At 37.1% G+C, this 16,616-nt stretch overlaps 1 protein-coding gene across 4 annotated transcripts in view; it reads right to left on the bottom strand.

Annotated features, from left to right (window-relative positions):
- Nucleotides 1-16,616, bottom strand: part of BTBD9 (BTB (POZ) domain containing 9) — a 131,653-nt gene that overhangs the window by 27,093 nt on the left and 87,944 nt on the right. For all 4 annotated transcript variants that reach the window (XM_010581132.1, XM_010581133.1, XM_010581134.1 and 1 more), the window contains 2 exons: nucleotides 11,682-11,871; nucleotides 2,074-2,181 (listed from right to left, as the gene is read on the bottom strand). In XM_010581132.1, the coding sequence (XP_010579434.1) occupies nucleotides 2,074-2,181; nucleotides 11,682-11,871 (298 nt within the window). The remainder of the gene's footprint in view (nucleotides 1-2,073; nucleotides 2,182-11,681; nucleotides 11,872-16,616) is intronic.

Genomic DNA, 16,616 nt, shown 5'->3' with positions numbered 1-16,616 from the left:
CTAAACACTACTGAGCAACAACTGAAAACATCAGTGTTATCAACATTCTTCACATACTGAACTCAAAACATAGCACTGTACCAGCTACTAGGAAGACAGCTAACTACATCCCAGCTGAAGCCAGGACACCCCATACGAGCTGATGACTTCAATTTTGTCCCAGGAAAGAAAACATACCTTATGGAAAGCTGACTCAGGGAAAAGGAGGGAAATAAGATTTTTGTAAGTCTGAGCTTCCCTGGGGATCAGCCAGGAGATCATACCCTATCAACATCCACTTAATACTGAGCATACCTGTCTTCTGGATATGTAACGTATAAATTTGCAGCCTGTCTTTTCAGTCCCATGACTGACAAGGATCTGGGTCATTCTTTATTTGGAATTAGAACAATCAAATGGTTTAAGAAGGCTATCAACACTGAATTATTCTTCCATACTAGAAGAATGGGTTTTATCAGCAGACCAAATAATTGCAGAAAAGCTAATGGAGAGTTGTGAGAGACTGAAAGAGTTAATGTCTCAAACATTGTGGTGGGGCAAGTTCTGCTTAAAGACAAACCCAGCATGGCAAGGAACCAAGGTCAAAAGCCCATCAGTTCAGACATCAGCAACAGGAGGGGGAGGGTGTGCTGGAGGGTGCCCAGCTCCCTGTTCTGATACAAAGATCAAACAATGGCCATGTCTGCAGGGAAGGAGAAGTTACTCCACAAACAACCCTCAAGCCCAAAGGCTCACAAACTGCTCATTAGCCTAATATGTTTGAGTGCCTGCCTGAAGGAGGGGCAAGGATGATAAAAGGACACTAACTGAGGCCCCAGGTGCGCAACCCCACCGGAATTGGACCCCTTGGCTGACTGAACCAACGCCGGACCCAGGACCAGTGAAATCTTTCTCTCTTCCTTTTTCTCTCTCTGCCTTCTTCTCTCTTTCCTTTTCCACAATCCCTACACCTCATCCCTTTAAGACATAAGGCCACTGACCAAGTCTGGGACTAAGAGGGCATCCAGCCGCCCTGGGCCCTTCTCTGAGGAGGAGTCTAGAAAGCAAGGCGGTCTGCTCTGAACTTCATGACTTGACAGGAGAGATCTCCTTATTCCCTGAACTGATGTGTATGGTTACCCTGGGTTACACAGTTTACAGAAGCAGTCTTACGCCAATTCCTGTTGTGAGAAACCCTGCCACCTACTACCATGCCTCCCCAGTTCAGTTTGCTTCTGTCATGAATAAAATCTTTAACTGATCATTTGGTGGTGTTTCACCTTAATTTAGCCCAGGGGAATTTTGAATTAAACACGACTCCCTGGTCTGTCCAGTCTGGGCTGTGACAAGAGTATACATATGGAGAGTATTCATGCCCAATTTCTCCTGATTTAAGTATACAAATGAAAATTAAAGAGTTTTTCTCTCTCTTTTTAGAAGAATGTTTTTTCTGTGGAAGGGTCCTGTTCAAAGACAGAGTGGTCAGTGCATGTAAGACAGGTACTCTGCTTTTGAACAGAGACAAGGTCAAGCGTAGGTAACTGATCTGTTATGGTTTCATCCTTAGCCTCACTCTCCCTGCCCCCTTCAAATATCATACATTACATTTATGTGCTTTGATATGAGAGAAAGGCATTTGATTAAGAAAATCCTTTACCAAGCCTGCCCTCTTTCTTCTCCTACCATGTTTCTCAATGCAGGGTGACGTGACACCAAGGTAACAATAAACACATCAACTCTGGAGAAACATAGTTTAACTTCCAGTGATCACAAAACCAAGGGTATGGTAGGCAGACTGAGAATAAGCAATCAAACTGATTGTTTGAAGATCCAGTACTGATTTGGATCTTCAGAACTTGATTCTGGTTTGAAAGTCTAGGTACTCAGCCACACTAGAAGCTATTACCTCCTGAAGTTGTATTTACAAGGGTCTACAGGTAGTAAACTACAAGTTATGTCATGATCATTCTTTTCATAGTCAAATAGTCACCTATGTAAGTGCTGAACAAAAGGATTAAAAAAAACCCCCAAACCAAAAAAAACCAGTTTCTAGTTCTGACTTTGTGCAAATAAGTGGAAAAAAAATAAACTCACTTGCAGGAAATTTTTGTGCGATCGGCCACCATAGTCCACTGCTGCTGATTCGTTGAAACCTCAATGTAGTAGCTGTAGCTCCGATCATCACAGTCCCAAAGTAGCAACCTAAGTACAAAGAAGTTGTTGGGTGATAAGTAAAATAAACTTTAAACCAAGCTGCTTAAGTCTTCCAGTCCTTTATTTCCTCCTCTTAATCCTTTATAAATTTAGCTGTTTCTTTTGGAACATCCCTCTAACACTCAACAAGGTCTTTACTGTTTCTGTCATCTCAAACTTGACTATCTCTATTTTTACTATCCTAAGGCCAGTAATAGACTTACAGGCCTATAATAACCATCTTACTAACATTAATCTATTACATTCAACCAATTACTTTTAATTTATTTCAAAGTCAATAAATGAACTAATTTATTTGGCATGTGGCATTGCCTGCTGTAAACCTGAATCAAAGATCTGTTTGGAAAGGTCAGTTTAAGAGGGGAAAAAAGATTCTGGTGACTAAAAAGATTACACTGTCTTCTTAAATGTATTCTCTTTTTTTTTTTTTTTGGTAAATCCATCAGAAATATTAAAAAAAAAAAAAAGCAAGTAGGAAAATGGGAATTCCCAGTCCTGGTTCATCATAATATGAGAAAAAAGGCAATGAATTGTTGACCAAATTGTTAAAAAGACAGAAGAAAAAGGAATAAAATAGAGGTCTCAAGGACTCATTCCACACTCATTCTAACAAACATGCAGCTCTTGAGGAAGGGCACTAAATAACATATTGAACAGCCTTCAATTTCCATACTTTTCTCTCAGAGAGGAAGATCTAAAGCATCAGTGATGTGATTTAACTTAAGTATATCATTCTCAAAAAACACATCTGCAAATATTGTGTCTTCTCTACTTCTTCTCTTTATATGGAGATTATCTCCCTGTTGTAAGAGATATTTGAAACCTCACCATCATTCCTCAATTTCATTTTATTTCTAAGGATATGAATTAAAGCAAAACCAAGAACCTTGCCTCTCCTCTCCCTCTCAGTGGATGGATTGAGATATGTGTACTTAGGAAAGATATCCAGCACAGAATGCCTTCTTTCCCCAAAACTATGAAAAATTCTATCCAGCATGTTTGCAAACCAATATGGAGCATTCTTTTTTCCAGTGAAGCATCTACAAATGACAAGAGGGTATTTAAACAACTTAAAGGGGCAATAGACTGGCCAGAACAGAGGCAGACACTTCTGCAATTTCTTCTTTAGAAGCAGTTAAATGTTGTCCATATTTTGATATAAATTCAATGGCAAACATGACATCAAAACCAAAATTTAAAAAATCTTTTCTATTTGAGTTAGAGGTGACTGAAAGCAAAAACCACATGCTGCATTTACCATTCTCTGAAATAATGATCTCTTGTCAACCCACCCCAAGTTTTTGAATTGTAATATTCTAAGTGAACAATCCACATTATGTCTTCATGGAAAATCATGTTTTGCTGATTTTATTTTTGTTAAAGCTCTTATTCCCTGAGCCCTTAATCAATACAGCAATGGAAAATAAATACTGCAATATATTGGCTGTTACCAACTGCTGTTGTCCCTCGATCCTCAGGTTCTTGTCAACACTTACTAGGATTACTGCTTAAGTCTGGCTATTTGTTACAGAAGCAAATGAACCTGCTGTAGTCAGATAACCAAAGCACAGCTAGCTACCCAAAATAGCTGTAACTGCAATGATTACCTAAATGAGAATAACTATAGCCACACACAGAGACAGAGAAGTGCAAAAGCCAGGTAATACGGCTAACCTGGCTTCTTTCTCAAGCTGTGAGGAAGAACTTCCACAGATCCGCATTTTTTAAAGTGCAATAGATAAGGATCCATTGATTATCAATGAAAATAGCTGAGACACGCACAAAAAGAAAAGGAACTTGTGCCCCAGTACAGACTTTCCCAGACACAGAGTTTCAAGCTGTCTCTCTTTAATTGCCTTTCAGAAGAGTGCCCAAGTTTTATATTATAAATTCCTTTCTTCCAGTTGAGAAAGTCTTTCTTGCTTTCAGCTGCTACCTCTTCTAGGAGGAACGTAACTGCAAAAATTATTGCTCACTTTCAACATTTAAAAACCAACACTGCTAGAGGGGGAAAATGACCTAGCCAGTTGCTGAATGCAGAATCCTTCCTCTTACAGAGAGATGCTGTCACAAGCAGAAGCGGGACCATCTTCGGAATTTGGTTATTAAGGACACATGTGTCTGTATCTTTGCCCTAAAAACCAGTGCTATTACCTTCTCTTCAAAACAATCTTGTTTAGCTCTGTTTTTTAGGTTTTGGAATCGCAGCATTCAAAGTGGAATTGGGTCTACTGGACAAGCAGATTTAAAATAAACTCCCTAGATGCTCTCAAGTGAACCCAGCTCATTAATATTATCAAAAATAATAAGCTATCAAAAATAGCTTTAAGATGCCAAAATAAAACACTTTTAGCAGAAGCCTTTTAGCACATATTAATACTGTCTATTTGCAAATTAAAAAATTCAGAGCTGACCTAGTTAAAAAAAAAAAAAAAAAGTTGCCTGTGGCATCATGAAAGACTTAAAAAAAACCCAAAACAAAACAAAACAAAACCCCAAAACAAAAAAAACCAAAACCCAAACCCCACACCCTAGAAGAAAACCACCCAACCCCAACTGCTCTCCCTCTGGTTCATCAGATCCTCCTCATTCTACTTTTCTATAGCCTGAAGGTCTCCAAACGCTGAAGAGACTGAAGTGCATTTTTTTTGTAAGAAAAAAAAAAACAATAAAAAAGTTTATGGATTAAAATCCTGGATTTGGTAACTACTAGTAATCAACAGAACCTGAACTGATTTAAGATCTGTATTTAAACGAAGCCTTCTAAGTGATAAAAAGAGGGTAAAGCAAAAACATACATAAATTTCCTTTCTTTTAAAAAGGCTATTAAAAAGTAGCTAATTATGCTTTTCAATAGGATCCTTTTCATCATGGGTGCTCAGTGTTGTTTCCTTGGTCCATGTTTTCAAAGCTATGATCAAGAGTTTGAATATCAGAAGCACACTGGTGACTGTAATTTCAACTAACAATACTCTAATTAAAACACAACTGACTTGGCTTTAGAGCAGAAAGCTAACAGGACATATGTGTTCCTTTTAAGAATGTGTATAATTGCTCTCTCCCAAAACAATGTAGCCCAAGTTAAATAGGTTTAAAAAGACACATGGCTTAGAATTATTACAAACTAAATAATGAATGAATGAAAGTTGGCACAATCTTTCCCAAAGTGACTTAGCATGAATGCTAAATGTAGATTTTTGTTTCTTTGGGACTTGTGAAAGAAAATAAAAAGTTCTTTCTTCACCTCCCTGCAGTAGCTTTTTTAGGAAAGACTGGGGAAGGAGACTGATGACAGAATCTATTTGGAATTTAGTCTGCATGAAATGCCTTTCTGGATAAGCAGTGAAAAACTTTCAGGTGATTACATGAATATTCACCAGTGCACACTGAGCACAAGGGCCACTTTTAATGCCAGGTACAGTAATCTTTGAAACATGTTCTAGGCAAACTACCAGGCTAAACTTTTGTAGAGAAGCTATGTTTTGATAAGATGGATATTAAATGACAGGAAGAAGAATATTCCACTTAAAAAGTCAGAACTATTCTCCTTGGAAATGCATCTGTTTATAGCAAAATTGCCCATGTTCCTACGACTTTCCATATTAGAATAAAAAGCTAAACTGGCTCTTGTTAGTAAATCTTGCCCTTAGGATTGAGAAGGAAAAGAGGAATGAAGCTTTATCCAGCTCTCTCCCTGCAACATTGTGAGATTTAAACATATTTCTCATATGCCACTTCTTTGGGTATCTAAAGTCTAAGCCTGTTAATCATTTAATATGGTACTGTTATTTACATCACATGCTGACAATGCCCCATTTTCTAAAATAAAAGCTTCTCAAATATAAATAAAATTTCATATTACAGGTGTGGGAAAGTAATTATGTTGGCTACCTGTTACATCAAAAGATGTTGCAGTATTTTTTTTAACAGTATTTCCCTAAATGTCATGTGTTGCCCTATGATTGATTGTTCTGCATTATATAGGCATTTTGTGCTGTCTCTGCTTGCTTTTCATTCTTAGATTTCTGTAAAAGAGATTCTCACTGTTTAGTTCAGACTGCTATATAGCTACATATACTCAAGGTTTTAGCAGAATATTAAACAATAATAGTCATGCACCTGACAGGATGATACCTGCCTCCTGAATACTTTAAGTCAGTAGTTACCACATATAGTATAAGCATTTGATAGTACTGTATTAATAAACTACTTGCATTCTTACAGAAACCCATAAGACAGAAATTAAAACATGAGGTAGCGACAGTTGCTGAAAGGTGGGGAAAAAGACAGAAAATAATACGGAAAGGTTTTTTTATACAATTGTCTTTGCATTTTTGCCTCTGGTTGTCTATAATCCCCTTTCATTTTCTGCAGATATTTTCAGTAGATATCTTGCAGGAAACCAATCTTTCTTCAGGATCCTACAAAGGAGACAGAATTCCTGCATATTTGCTATGTGCTTATATGATCATTTATTCTGAGTTACGATTTCACTCTCAAGTCAGGCAAGCATAGAAAATAAGCAGCAAAGAAAGAAAAAAACTTCATAAGCAGAAGCAGTATGGAAAATGAGAAAGCGTAAGAGATGTATATGATGATGGTAAGCAAATACAAAACACATTAAAGCTAATTGATTTAATTTGTTAATTTAAGAATTACTCTGAATATGAAAAAGCAAAGCAGTTGGCTATCACATATTCATATTAGTAAAAAAAGTCTTTGAATAGATTAAACTGGGATAAGTGGTTAATTTACTTTTACAAAGATGCAAAATATTTCTCTTTATTTAACATGAAAACCACTATGGTAAAGAAGAATTCTGTCTCCCTCCACCACATACACTGTAACAATTCCTGTTCTTTCTTTTTTTTTGTTTATTTTTTTTTTCCTTTCTTTCTTTTTTTGGAAGTGCATAGGAAAAAAAACCCAAACCCTAGGAAGTTATCAGCCAGAGACCGTAGCATCATAGTATTACATTTCTATTCCAGATAAATGCAGGGAGAGTTAGACCGCTATTATGATATGGCAACCTTTTCAATATTAAACTTTTAGCCATTTAAAGTTAAATAATGTTTATTATGTTAAACACACCAATTGCTGTCTTTCTGTTCCTAATTAAATGTAATAGTTTTTCTCTCATTGATAAGGGCCCTTTCAGAGAGGAAAAATAGCAAGGTTATTTTCTGTCCAGACAGGCAACAATGTTGAAAAAGTGTCTAAAGTAACATTTCCTCTGTAAACAGTTCCAAGTATCTTGTAAGCTGTTCCAAGTAGGAGTCTTGATAAAAGAACAAACCTCTTAAATAAAAAAAATGCTTTAATTTCTTTAATCTAGAAGACAATATTTAGTTACAATTATTTTAAAACAAAATCATAGAATCATAGAATAGTTTGGGTTGGAAGGGACCTTTAAAAGTCATCTAGTCCAATCCCCATGTTTTGAGGTCTTTTCTACTAGAAAATACTACTGAGAGCAGAGACTATCATTACATCTGTTTCAGAATTTCTGAGTAAATTTTGATGTGGAAGTCAAGAGCTCCAAATTTATATACAAATACCTGAAGAAGTATTTGATATTAACAAGGTTTCAACATGGTCTCCCACAGCATCCCTGTACCCAAGTTGGGATGTTACAGTTTAGATGGATAGACTACAACACAGGTAAAAATTAGCTAGATTGTTTAGCTCAACAGGTAGCAGTTAACAGTTCATCATCCACCCAGAGACTGGATGCAAGAGGAGTTCCTCTAGAGTCTATTCTGGGACCTTTCCTGTTTAATATCTTTATCAACAACCTGGACAAGGAGATGGAATGAGCCCACATCAAGCTTTCAGATGACAGCAAACTGTGTGATGCAATTGATACACTCAAGAGTATGGCTGCCATTCAGGAGGACTGATTGCCAGCCTCTAGAAAGACTAAGGACATGGGCAAAAAAGAACGTCATGAAATTCAGTAAAATCAAAAGCAAAATCCTGTACCTCAGACTAATCCACTGCAGCAGTAAATGCTACAGTCTGGCTGTGCTAAAAAGGACATGGGAGTCATACTAGAACAGAAGATGCCATTAGTTGCCTGTGTGCCTTCTCAGCAATGAAGGCTAGCAACACATGGAGCTATAGCAACAGGAACTGAGCCAGCAGAACAAGGGAAAGAGATTATTCTCCTTTACTTGACACTTGTTAGATCACATCAGGAATACTACATCCCATTTTGGACCCAACTACAACACTGACAGATCTGAGCAAGTCCAGCATAGGACTATCAAGATGATTGGGAGGTTAGAGCACACACACTGTCCAAGAGGCTGAGGAAATTGGCTTGTTTAGCCTAAGAAGGCTTGGGGTTGGAGAGGAACCTAACAGCACTTCTCAATACATGAGAGCAAGTTATCAAAAAGACTAAGCCAGGCTCTCCATCGAGATGCACAATGGGAAAAACAAAAGACAACAGGCAAAAATTGAAACAGGACGTTCCAGATGGACTAGAGGCATAGGAAAACAGGAACCATGAAAAAAAAAAAGTACACTGTGTGAATAATTAAACATTGGAACAGACTACCCAGAGAAGTTGTGGAATTTCCTTCCTTGGAGGTTTTCAAGACCTGAGTGCACAAAGCCTTCAGTAGGATGGTCTTTCTTCATAGCTTACCCTCCTTTGATGAACAGGCTGGGCTAGATGTCTTCCTCAAGTCCCTTCCAACCCAAATGGTGCTAAGATTCTAAGACAACAGGGTGACTTTTGCAGAACGCATGCATATAAGATATACTCCTGAAACATTAAATTCTCTATGCATTTCTAATGCATACTTGAGTACCAAGAGTTCTTCTGCCTTTTTCATACTCAGAATTTAGTTGCCATGGTAACACATTCTGACTTGGGAGGCTCTCTCCAGTGGTATTCTGATTTCTATACACTGAAAGCAGCTACTACCTTTTTTTCAAAGGCTTATGTATTTACTCTCTCTGATACAAATATATTCAATGGCACATTCATGCCTCTGAACTTAGAAGATGTGTACTTTAATTCCCAATTATTCATTTAGAATCCAAACCCACAGGTCTAATGACTCAGTTTCTGGGGTAGAGCAATTCATGTTGTTCTGCAGTCACAGTGTACAGCCAGCCTAAAGAAAATGCTCCGGAAAATTTTTTTCTATTAGATGGGAGGGTGAAGTCAAGGCAGTTTTCAACCAAGGAAACAGCAGGAAAACAGGCAATGAATACAGTTCAATCAGTTGTGGAAAACATTCTGTTCAAAAAAATCTCTTGCTTTCATTAAGATGCAATATTAAGGCTTTTTACTCTAATCTATGTTTATATGCGGTTTGATTTCTGTACCGGTCACAGATTTCCTAGTGCTAAATAAAGAGACCATTGTCACCATCTTTAGCATCGCACAGTACAGGACATATTCTAGACCCTACAGCCAAAGCTGTAGCTGCCACATAGTGAAACCTCACTTCCTCACTCAAAAGGGCATCTTTCCCTTGGCCGCCTATGATCTGCAACAGACATGGCTGCAACTCAAAACACTTGTTTTTCTAGGCAGAATGCAAAAAGGGAAAGATGACATAGTGCTAGAATTTCTGTCTCTAGGTAATGCAGGTAGTCTCCTCTGTCAGAATATACCCTAGACAATGGTGTTTATTATTGTTGTATTTTAAGGCAAGTTGTTCATCTTGTTTGTACTATACATGCAGGAAAGCTGACAAGGAAAGATGAGATTCTGATCCTATACCTGTACAATGAAATACCACATAAATCACTAAATGCCTCTTAGTTTTAAATTATGTAATGTTTGGGGCTTTTTTTAATTTGCTCTACACACTTGCTAATTATACAATTATCATTTCTTTGCAACCAGAAATCTAGTTCACCTAACACACTCTTTAATAATGAGACTTATTAAAAATCTTCTGCTCAAGAATAAACACTACCATAGTATTTAATATAGAAAAGTAATTTTTTTTGCACTGACTTCAAAAGATAGTATGATTCACCAATTGAAAGACAGCAGAAAATCATAAGATAGGAAGACAGAGACTATGAACTGAGAAACTATGCATTTCAGTTTTATATATTCTTCTCTTACTCCTTCATGTGGCCAAAGCTTCTGCTGCTACCTAAATTTAAGTTTAAAGTGGCATGAAAATGATGCAATTACATTTTCAATTACCTCTTAAGAAATCTGAGTACTCTGTGTTCCTGGTTTTCTACTTGAGATGCAATACTTAATTGAACATTAAAAACACCAAACTCAAAAGCATAAAACATTGAGCATGGAAAGCTGCCAACTATACTTATTCAACTTGCTTCACACAGTGAGAACAATGCTGGACTTGCACTATGCATAACATTTATAGCTAGTATACAGACAAAACAGTACTTTTGTTAGGTTAGAGATTTGCCTGCATGTCTGATTTTAAACTTTATCTTCAAAGTTTTATAACCATATTAACAATGCCATAAGCCAAAACCAAAGTACACCAAACAGAAATTGGCAGTTATAAAAGACCTTTCAAGTCTCACTTGCTCATCAGTCAGTTTGAAGAGGCAACTCTTAACAGGCAGATGGCACCAAGCTAGTTCCTAGCAATATGTACATATGTACACCATCTCTGTTGCAAGCCAGTACCTCACCTGAGGTTTCAACCTTTGCTCACTGGTACTCTAACTTCAGAAACCTTTCTCTTTTTTTCCATTGTCACAGAGAATACAAATTAAGTCTCTGACAACATATTCTAAATTTACAAAGAATAGGAAGCCACTTAGACAAGGTTTTGTATGTCTGATTTTATGAAACCAAAAAAACAATTTACAGTCAGAGAATCTGAAATTGGCAAGAATAATCTTCACCTGTGAACAATCCCACTCTCCAATCTATTTCCAAAGTTTCTACATTAGCCAAAAGTTTGTTCTTCATATGTATACAGACATTCACTGTAGAAATAGCTCAATGAACTCAAATCCAGATCTGAACACATTCATTAATCCAACACTGTAAAGTAATATTCAGGTTACTGTACCGTTATTATACACTCCATGTTCAAGTAAGAACTGGTATTAATTGTATAGTGAAAAGGAAACCTGGCTTACTCGAGATGATGGCTTTCTTCAATAAATGTTTCTGTTTTCACAATGAGGTGGATATGAGGAACTGCACCTACTTTGACCACAAGTGAGGCTGCAATTAGATTTCTATTTTAATATAAGTATATATCTTTAATCTTACAATTTGACTATTACTATTATTATGCATCTGAAATGTAGCATCTTCTGGAATTGCACTGCTGTATCTTGACATATAATTCACACATTTAATTTTTAACATGCCAGTTATACTGAAGTAAGAATCCAAATGACAACTACTAAACTAGCCCCCTAATTACCATCATTTCCAAATGTCATATACTCTAAAGAAAATAACTGTGCTCAGCAAAAGTTTCACTGTTGCCCTTAATTTAGAGAAAAATAAACCCTCTTACCTTATTGATCCAATCATGTAGGGCTGTGCTAGCTGTACTACAATAGCTCCGCTCCCAAGCTGATGGCATGTGTACCCAGAATCCCAATCATAGTTTTTTGTGTCTCCATTCAATAAGGCATTGCGACTGCGACTTACACCCTCAATCACACTGGCACAGTCTGCAATTGTTGCAATGTTTTCAGTGGGAACTGTGAATTAAAAACACAAAGACAACAGACAGTCAGAAAACAGTTCAGATACCAATGGTCTTTAATTCTGGCAAAGAATTAGGAAAAAGAAAAAAAAAAAAGGATGAAAGTATGATCAAATATGGAAATATAACTCTTATAGAACATGAACTATGAAGCAGAATCAAGAGGTACAGATAATTTTTATAGCATTGATCCCAGAATAGCTTGGTAAATTAACAGATGGATTTCTGTCTTGGTGAAAGCACTCTTTTAATACAATTGGGGAAAAAGAGCTTGTCCAGCAAAACTTCCCAAATTTTCAAACAATTTCTTCCTGTTTTCATGATAAACCCTCCACCCCGCCACTCCCCTACACCCCTCCCCCCCCCAAAAAAAAAAAAAAAAAAAAGAGAGAGAGAGAAGAGAGAGAAATAAGTGGGAGATAGTTTAAAGCACTGATCTGGACTGTAGGAAGTCAGGACCAGGGCTTGAAGTCTTACAGCTCAGGAGGCTATTCTCTACACATACCTGATGGTACTTCTGACAGTCTCTCTGACTGTGATGAGAAATTGCACCCCAGAATTTAGAAAGTGAAAATGCTTTTTAATACTTGCAAACCCCTTCAACACAAGTATTGGACTACAAGATGGAAGGAGACACCAATAGGTCTGCCATACAAATGGAACAGCAAGCGCAGAAGTACTTCTCATTCCGTCCAGAGACAGGAAAAAGGTATGACTGACTGCCACAAAAAAGAAATTATAAAATCCCAACAGCAAAAGAAAAGATACTACCTAAAACCCATCCTCTTGAAATTCAGTTCTTCCTTCTCCCTGGTACATCCAAAACTGAACGCCCTAGCTTGGAAACTGCTGTTATAAACCAAATTAGGTAAAGCATAATATAACCTTTTAGTAGGCATTTTTACAAGCAGGGGAACATTACATACTCGGGGGGGGGACGGGGACGGGACCCCCGAAAAAGTAGCTTTGGGAGTTGTTATTCTTTAGCAAAGGACATAACTTTAGTGTTGGCTTCCAGAAAACTTTCTAAGGAGAAGAATGCTCTTCTTGTACTTACTTAGTCCTGCTTAATGTGATTTAAATCCAATGCTAAGTAGTTTCCCCCTTCCTTTCAAATCAAACACAATTCATATTATAGCTAGAATTTGACATAATTTCAGCAATTTCATCAAAAATCAACAACAGCAGCTCCTCCGGGAGCAAGCTGTAATAAGGAGGTGTATTTTCTTGTGCATATAGTACTTTTCCAGCACTGTTTTACAAGTGTATCAACACTTGTTTTTGGAATTACCTATTATTTCCCTTTGTGAACGTTTAATCAAGTATGGTACTTTCTTTCTGTTTGTAATTCAGAGAGAACCCCAAGCTTTTTGAACGCCACCTTCCAGCAAGATAATGGACGGGAAAAAAAAAAAAGCTATTTAAGACACCCTAGTCATGTCCAGCACTTCCCTAAAAAGCTCAGTTTTTAACTAACATCCTCCACCTTTCAAACTCTCCCTATTCTCTCTTTCAATAAAAAAAAAGAATATTAACAAGGCTGAAAAATGATGCTCTCTGAACATGTAAAAATCAAGGTTGTCTGTTGAGCCTTTGTTTTTTGGGGGAATGTGTTGAAAGCACTGATCGTTTTATCTAAATGATAACAAAAATTCTTTCAGCACAGGCTGTATTAAAAAAAAAGTTAAGATTTTGTGTGTCAGCCTCTGATAAAAGACAACCAATCTGTGTGGTAATTCAATTTAAAAGAAAGAGGAAAAATAAGTTACCAAAAATTATCTGAATAACAATGATTACCTTAATAAAGTTTCCAAATTCACAATATCTCATACCAAAAATTTTTGAAAATCAGAAGAACAAAAAACAAGCCAAAACAAAAATGGCACAAAAAAATTGGAAATACAGAAGACGTAAACCCAACACTATTAGAATTTTCACGAAAAAACAAATCACGTATAGTACAGATGTAAATGTACCATTTTAAGCCCTCGGCACACTGATAACTTAATTACATGCTTTTAATAGTTGTCTGTCAAATATGTATTTAAAATACTACAACATCTGAAAATGGTTGAAATATAGCTATGTGAAATTTCAGAGCTAATTGTAAGAGTCTCCAGCACCCAAAAAAGAGATAATTTTCCATGAAGAGCTAAGATTCTGTGTTTTAAGTGTGCTAGTGGTGTCAGGAGCATAATCTTAAGAAAACCACCAACCAACCAAAACACCATAAGACACACAGAAGGAAAAAAGTGTAAGCTTGTTGCTAAGTAATAGTCCAAGGCAGTGGAAAAGCAATGGTTTCTGAAAAATCTACCGCACTATCAAATGTAGTATCACCTCTGCTCAAAAACAGCTGCTAAAACCACCATATTATTATTCTAGAAACCTCTTGATTCCCTATTACTGAAGAGACATTCAGAAATACCCAGATTAGAATCATAGAATCGTTTAGGTTGGAAAAGACCTTTAAGATCATTGAGTCCAACCATCAACCATGCCCACTAAACCACATCTTGAAGTGCCTTGTCTACACGGTTTTTTTAACACCTCCAGGGATGGTGACTCCACCACTTCCCTGGGCAGCCTGTTCCAATGCCTGACAACCCTTTCAGTAAAGAAATTTTTTCTAATACCCAATCTAAACCTTCCCTGGCACAACTCGAGGCCATTTCCTCTTGTCCTATCACTAGTTACTTGACAGAAGAGACCAGCACCCACCTCACTACAACCTTCTTTCAGGTAGTTGCAGAGTGCGATAAGGTCTCCCCTCAGCCTCCTCCTCTCCAGATTCTTATGGAGGAGCAGGTGGTAGACATTAGAAGTACTTCACCGGGAACAATCTGAATAAAGCAAAGACTAACAATGCAAACTAAAAGTACTGGCATCAAAATAAAGTTTGCCTTGGCTTCCTTTTCTTCCCCTCTTCCCTGGCAGTAAGGAAACTTCTCTGAGTATCCATTTTATATAGGCATTAAAGCATCTTCTATATATTGCTGCTTTTTGTAGGAAGAGGAAGCTACTGAAATCTTGGTTAAAAAAAAAAAAAAGATGAAGTGTCAAAATCAGTGTTCAAGTTGAGGTTCTATCGCATGCTCTGGACACCCTCTGAGCTATGTAAAGGCCTTAATTGAACACAGTACAGCTCAGTTCATCCAATATTTTATCTGCATGCCCTCTGAGCATCATCCCACTCCTTCTCACATTTAAATTTCTGCACTAATTGTGACCTCCTAAGAAGATGTTACCTTGATTAGTCAAACTCCTTAACAACCGCACGGGAACTGTCTTAGTGTGTTTTTAATACCATTCTGGTCTTCCCTACAATGGTTAATTAGAAAGTGATTCTAACTAATTGCAGTGTGCAGAAGGTACCATTCTGTTCCTTCTCTCTAGGAAGGTCTGCCACTCCCTATTTTGAACGTTATCATCTTTTATATCAGCTTGATAAATTTATTAAAAATACCATCTGGTGGGGACTCTGCTCTGCGCTGTATTTTCAAGTCTTCTGGGTCTCTTCCTTTTTCTTGTTAGAATTTCTGCTGCAATTTAGGTCACTTGTTAACAAAAAGATACTGCCAAAACCAACAGTCTTGTTTCTATTTCTTTTTTTTTTTTTAAATCTGCCAGCTATCCAGCTTTTACAGTAACCCATGTTGTAAGAGAAAACAAAAGAGGGGATTACAAATACAGAAATTCTTTTTTTCCACTGTTCGTACAGCAGTTTTGCTCTGACAAATCTGATTTGCTTTTATGGAACAGAAAAGTTGTGCGTCAGGAAAGCATACACATTCTGTAAGCAGACAAAAGAAGATGGTCGAGGGCACAGGACAGCTGTATCAAAACATTCATTAAAATGTACTTTCTTGTCTCCTGGTCTTATGCTGCAGTATGGAGCGACGAGCAGCTTAGCAGTATATTTAATTCTAGTAATAGTATTTTTAGAAGACTTTGTAATTTTCAAGGCATGGCCTAAAGGCTATCTATTCTGGCTATACTTAAAGATGAGACAGATATGTTATTCAACTGTTCTTAGAGATTCCCCCAGGACAAAAACATACCAGGAGTCTGTGGTAGCCTCAGTCACATTTGTTTATTATTCCTTAAGGTTTTGGTTGGTTTTTTGTTTGGTTTTGGTTTTCCTGCCCTCCCTTAATCTTTAGCATACTTGACTTTCCATAGGAATTGTTTTTTCCCTGAAGTACTCAGGAAAAAATTAATACAGCCATTATTAACTGGCTTCCATATCCAAGTGTAAAGTACTTTCTTTCATCTCCCAGTCTGGACAGGTCAGATTTTGCTTTCTGCCCATCCACTGTAACTTCACTGCAATCGATAGGCTAACATGGGGAAAAGAAAAGACAGAAAAATCCTCAAATAACTCTCTGCAACACAGGAAGAAACAGAACGGAGTGGGCTCCTGCACCAGCCCACAAAACCAGCCATTAACAAACCTTTATTTAGTTACTAAAATAAACATACAGAGAAAGTGCAGATCTACTAAGCAGCCTTATTTTATTGGCAAGCAGTAATTTACAGAATTATGGACTGTTGAATATATTTATACTGCAGTCTAGGCAACAGTCAAGTCAAAGGTTCTCAGCTAAGTGTCATCATTGCAATACAACTGTTCATTTTACTGAATTCTCTTAAGACACAAAACCATCACTTTGTGAAGAAACTATAAACAAGACATTATACTAGAAGAAATAAATTTTTGTTTTAGTTAATATGAATAAG

The sequence above is a fragment of the Haliaeetus leucocephalus genome, unplaced genomic scaffold, assembly GCF_000737465.1.
Source record: "Haliaeetus leucocephalus isolate CR32 unplaced genomic scaffold, Haliaeetus_leucocephalus-4.0 Scaffold752, whole genome shotgun sequence".
NCBI lineage: Eukaryota > Metazoa > Chordata > Aves > Accipitriformes > Accipitridae > Haliaeetus > Haliaeetus leucocephalus.
Note: the sequence above shows the minus strand (reverse complement) of the source record. Positions and strands in the feature narration are given on the sequence as shown.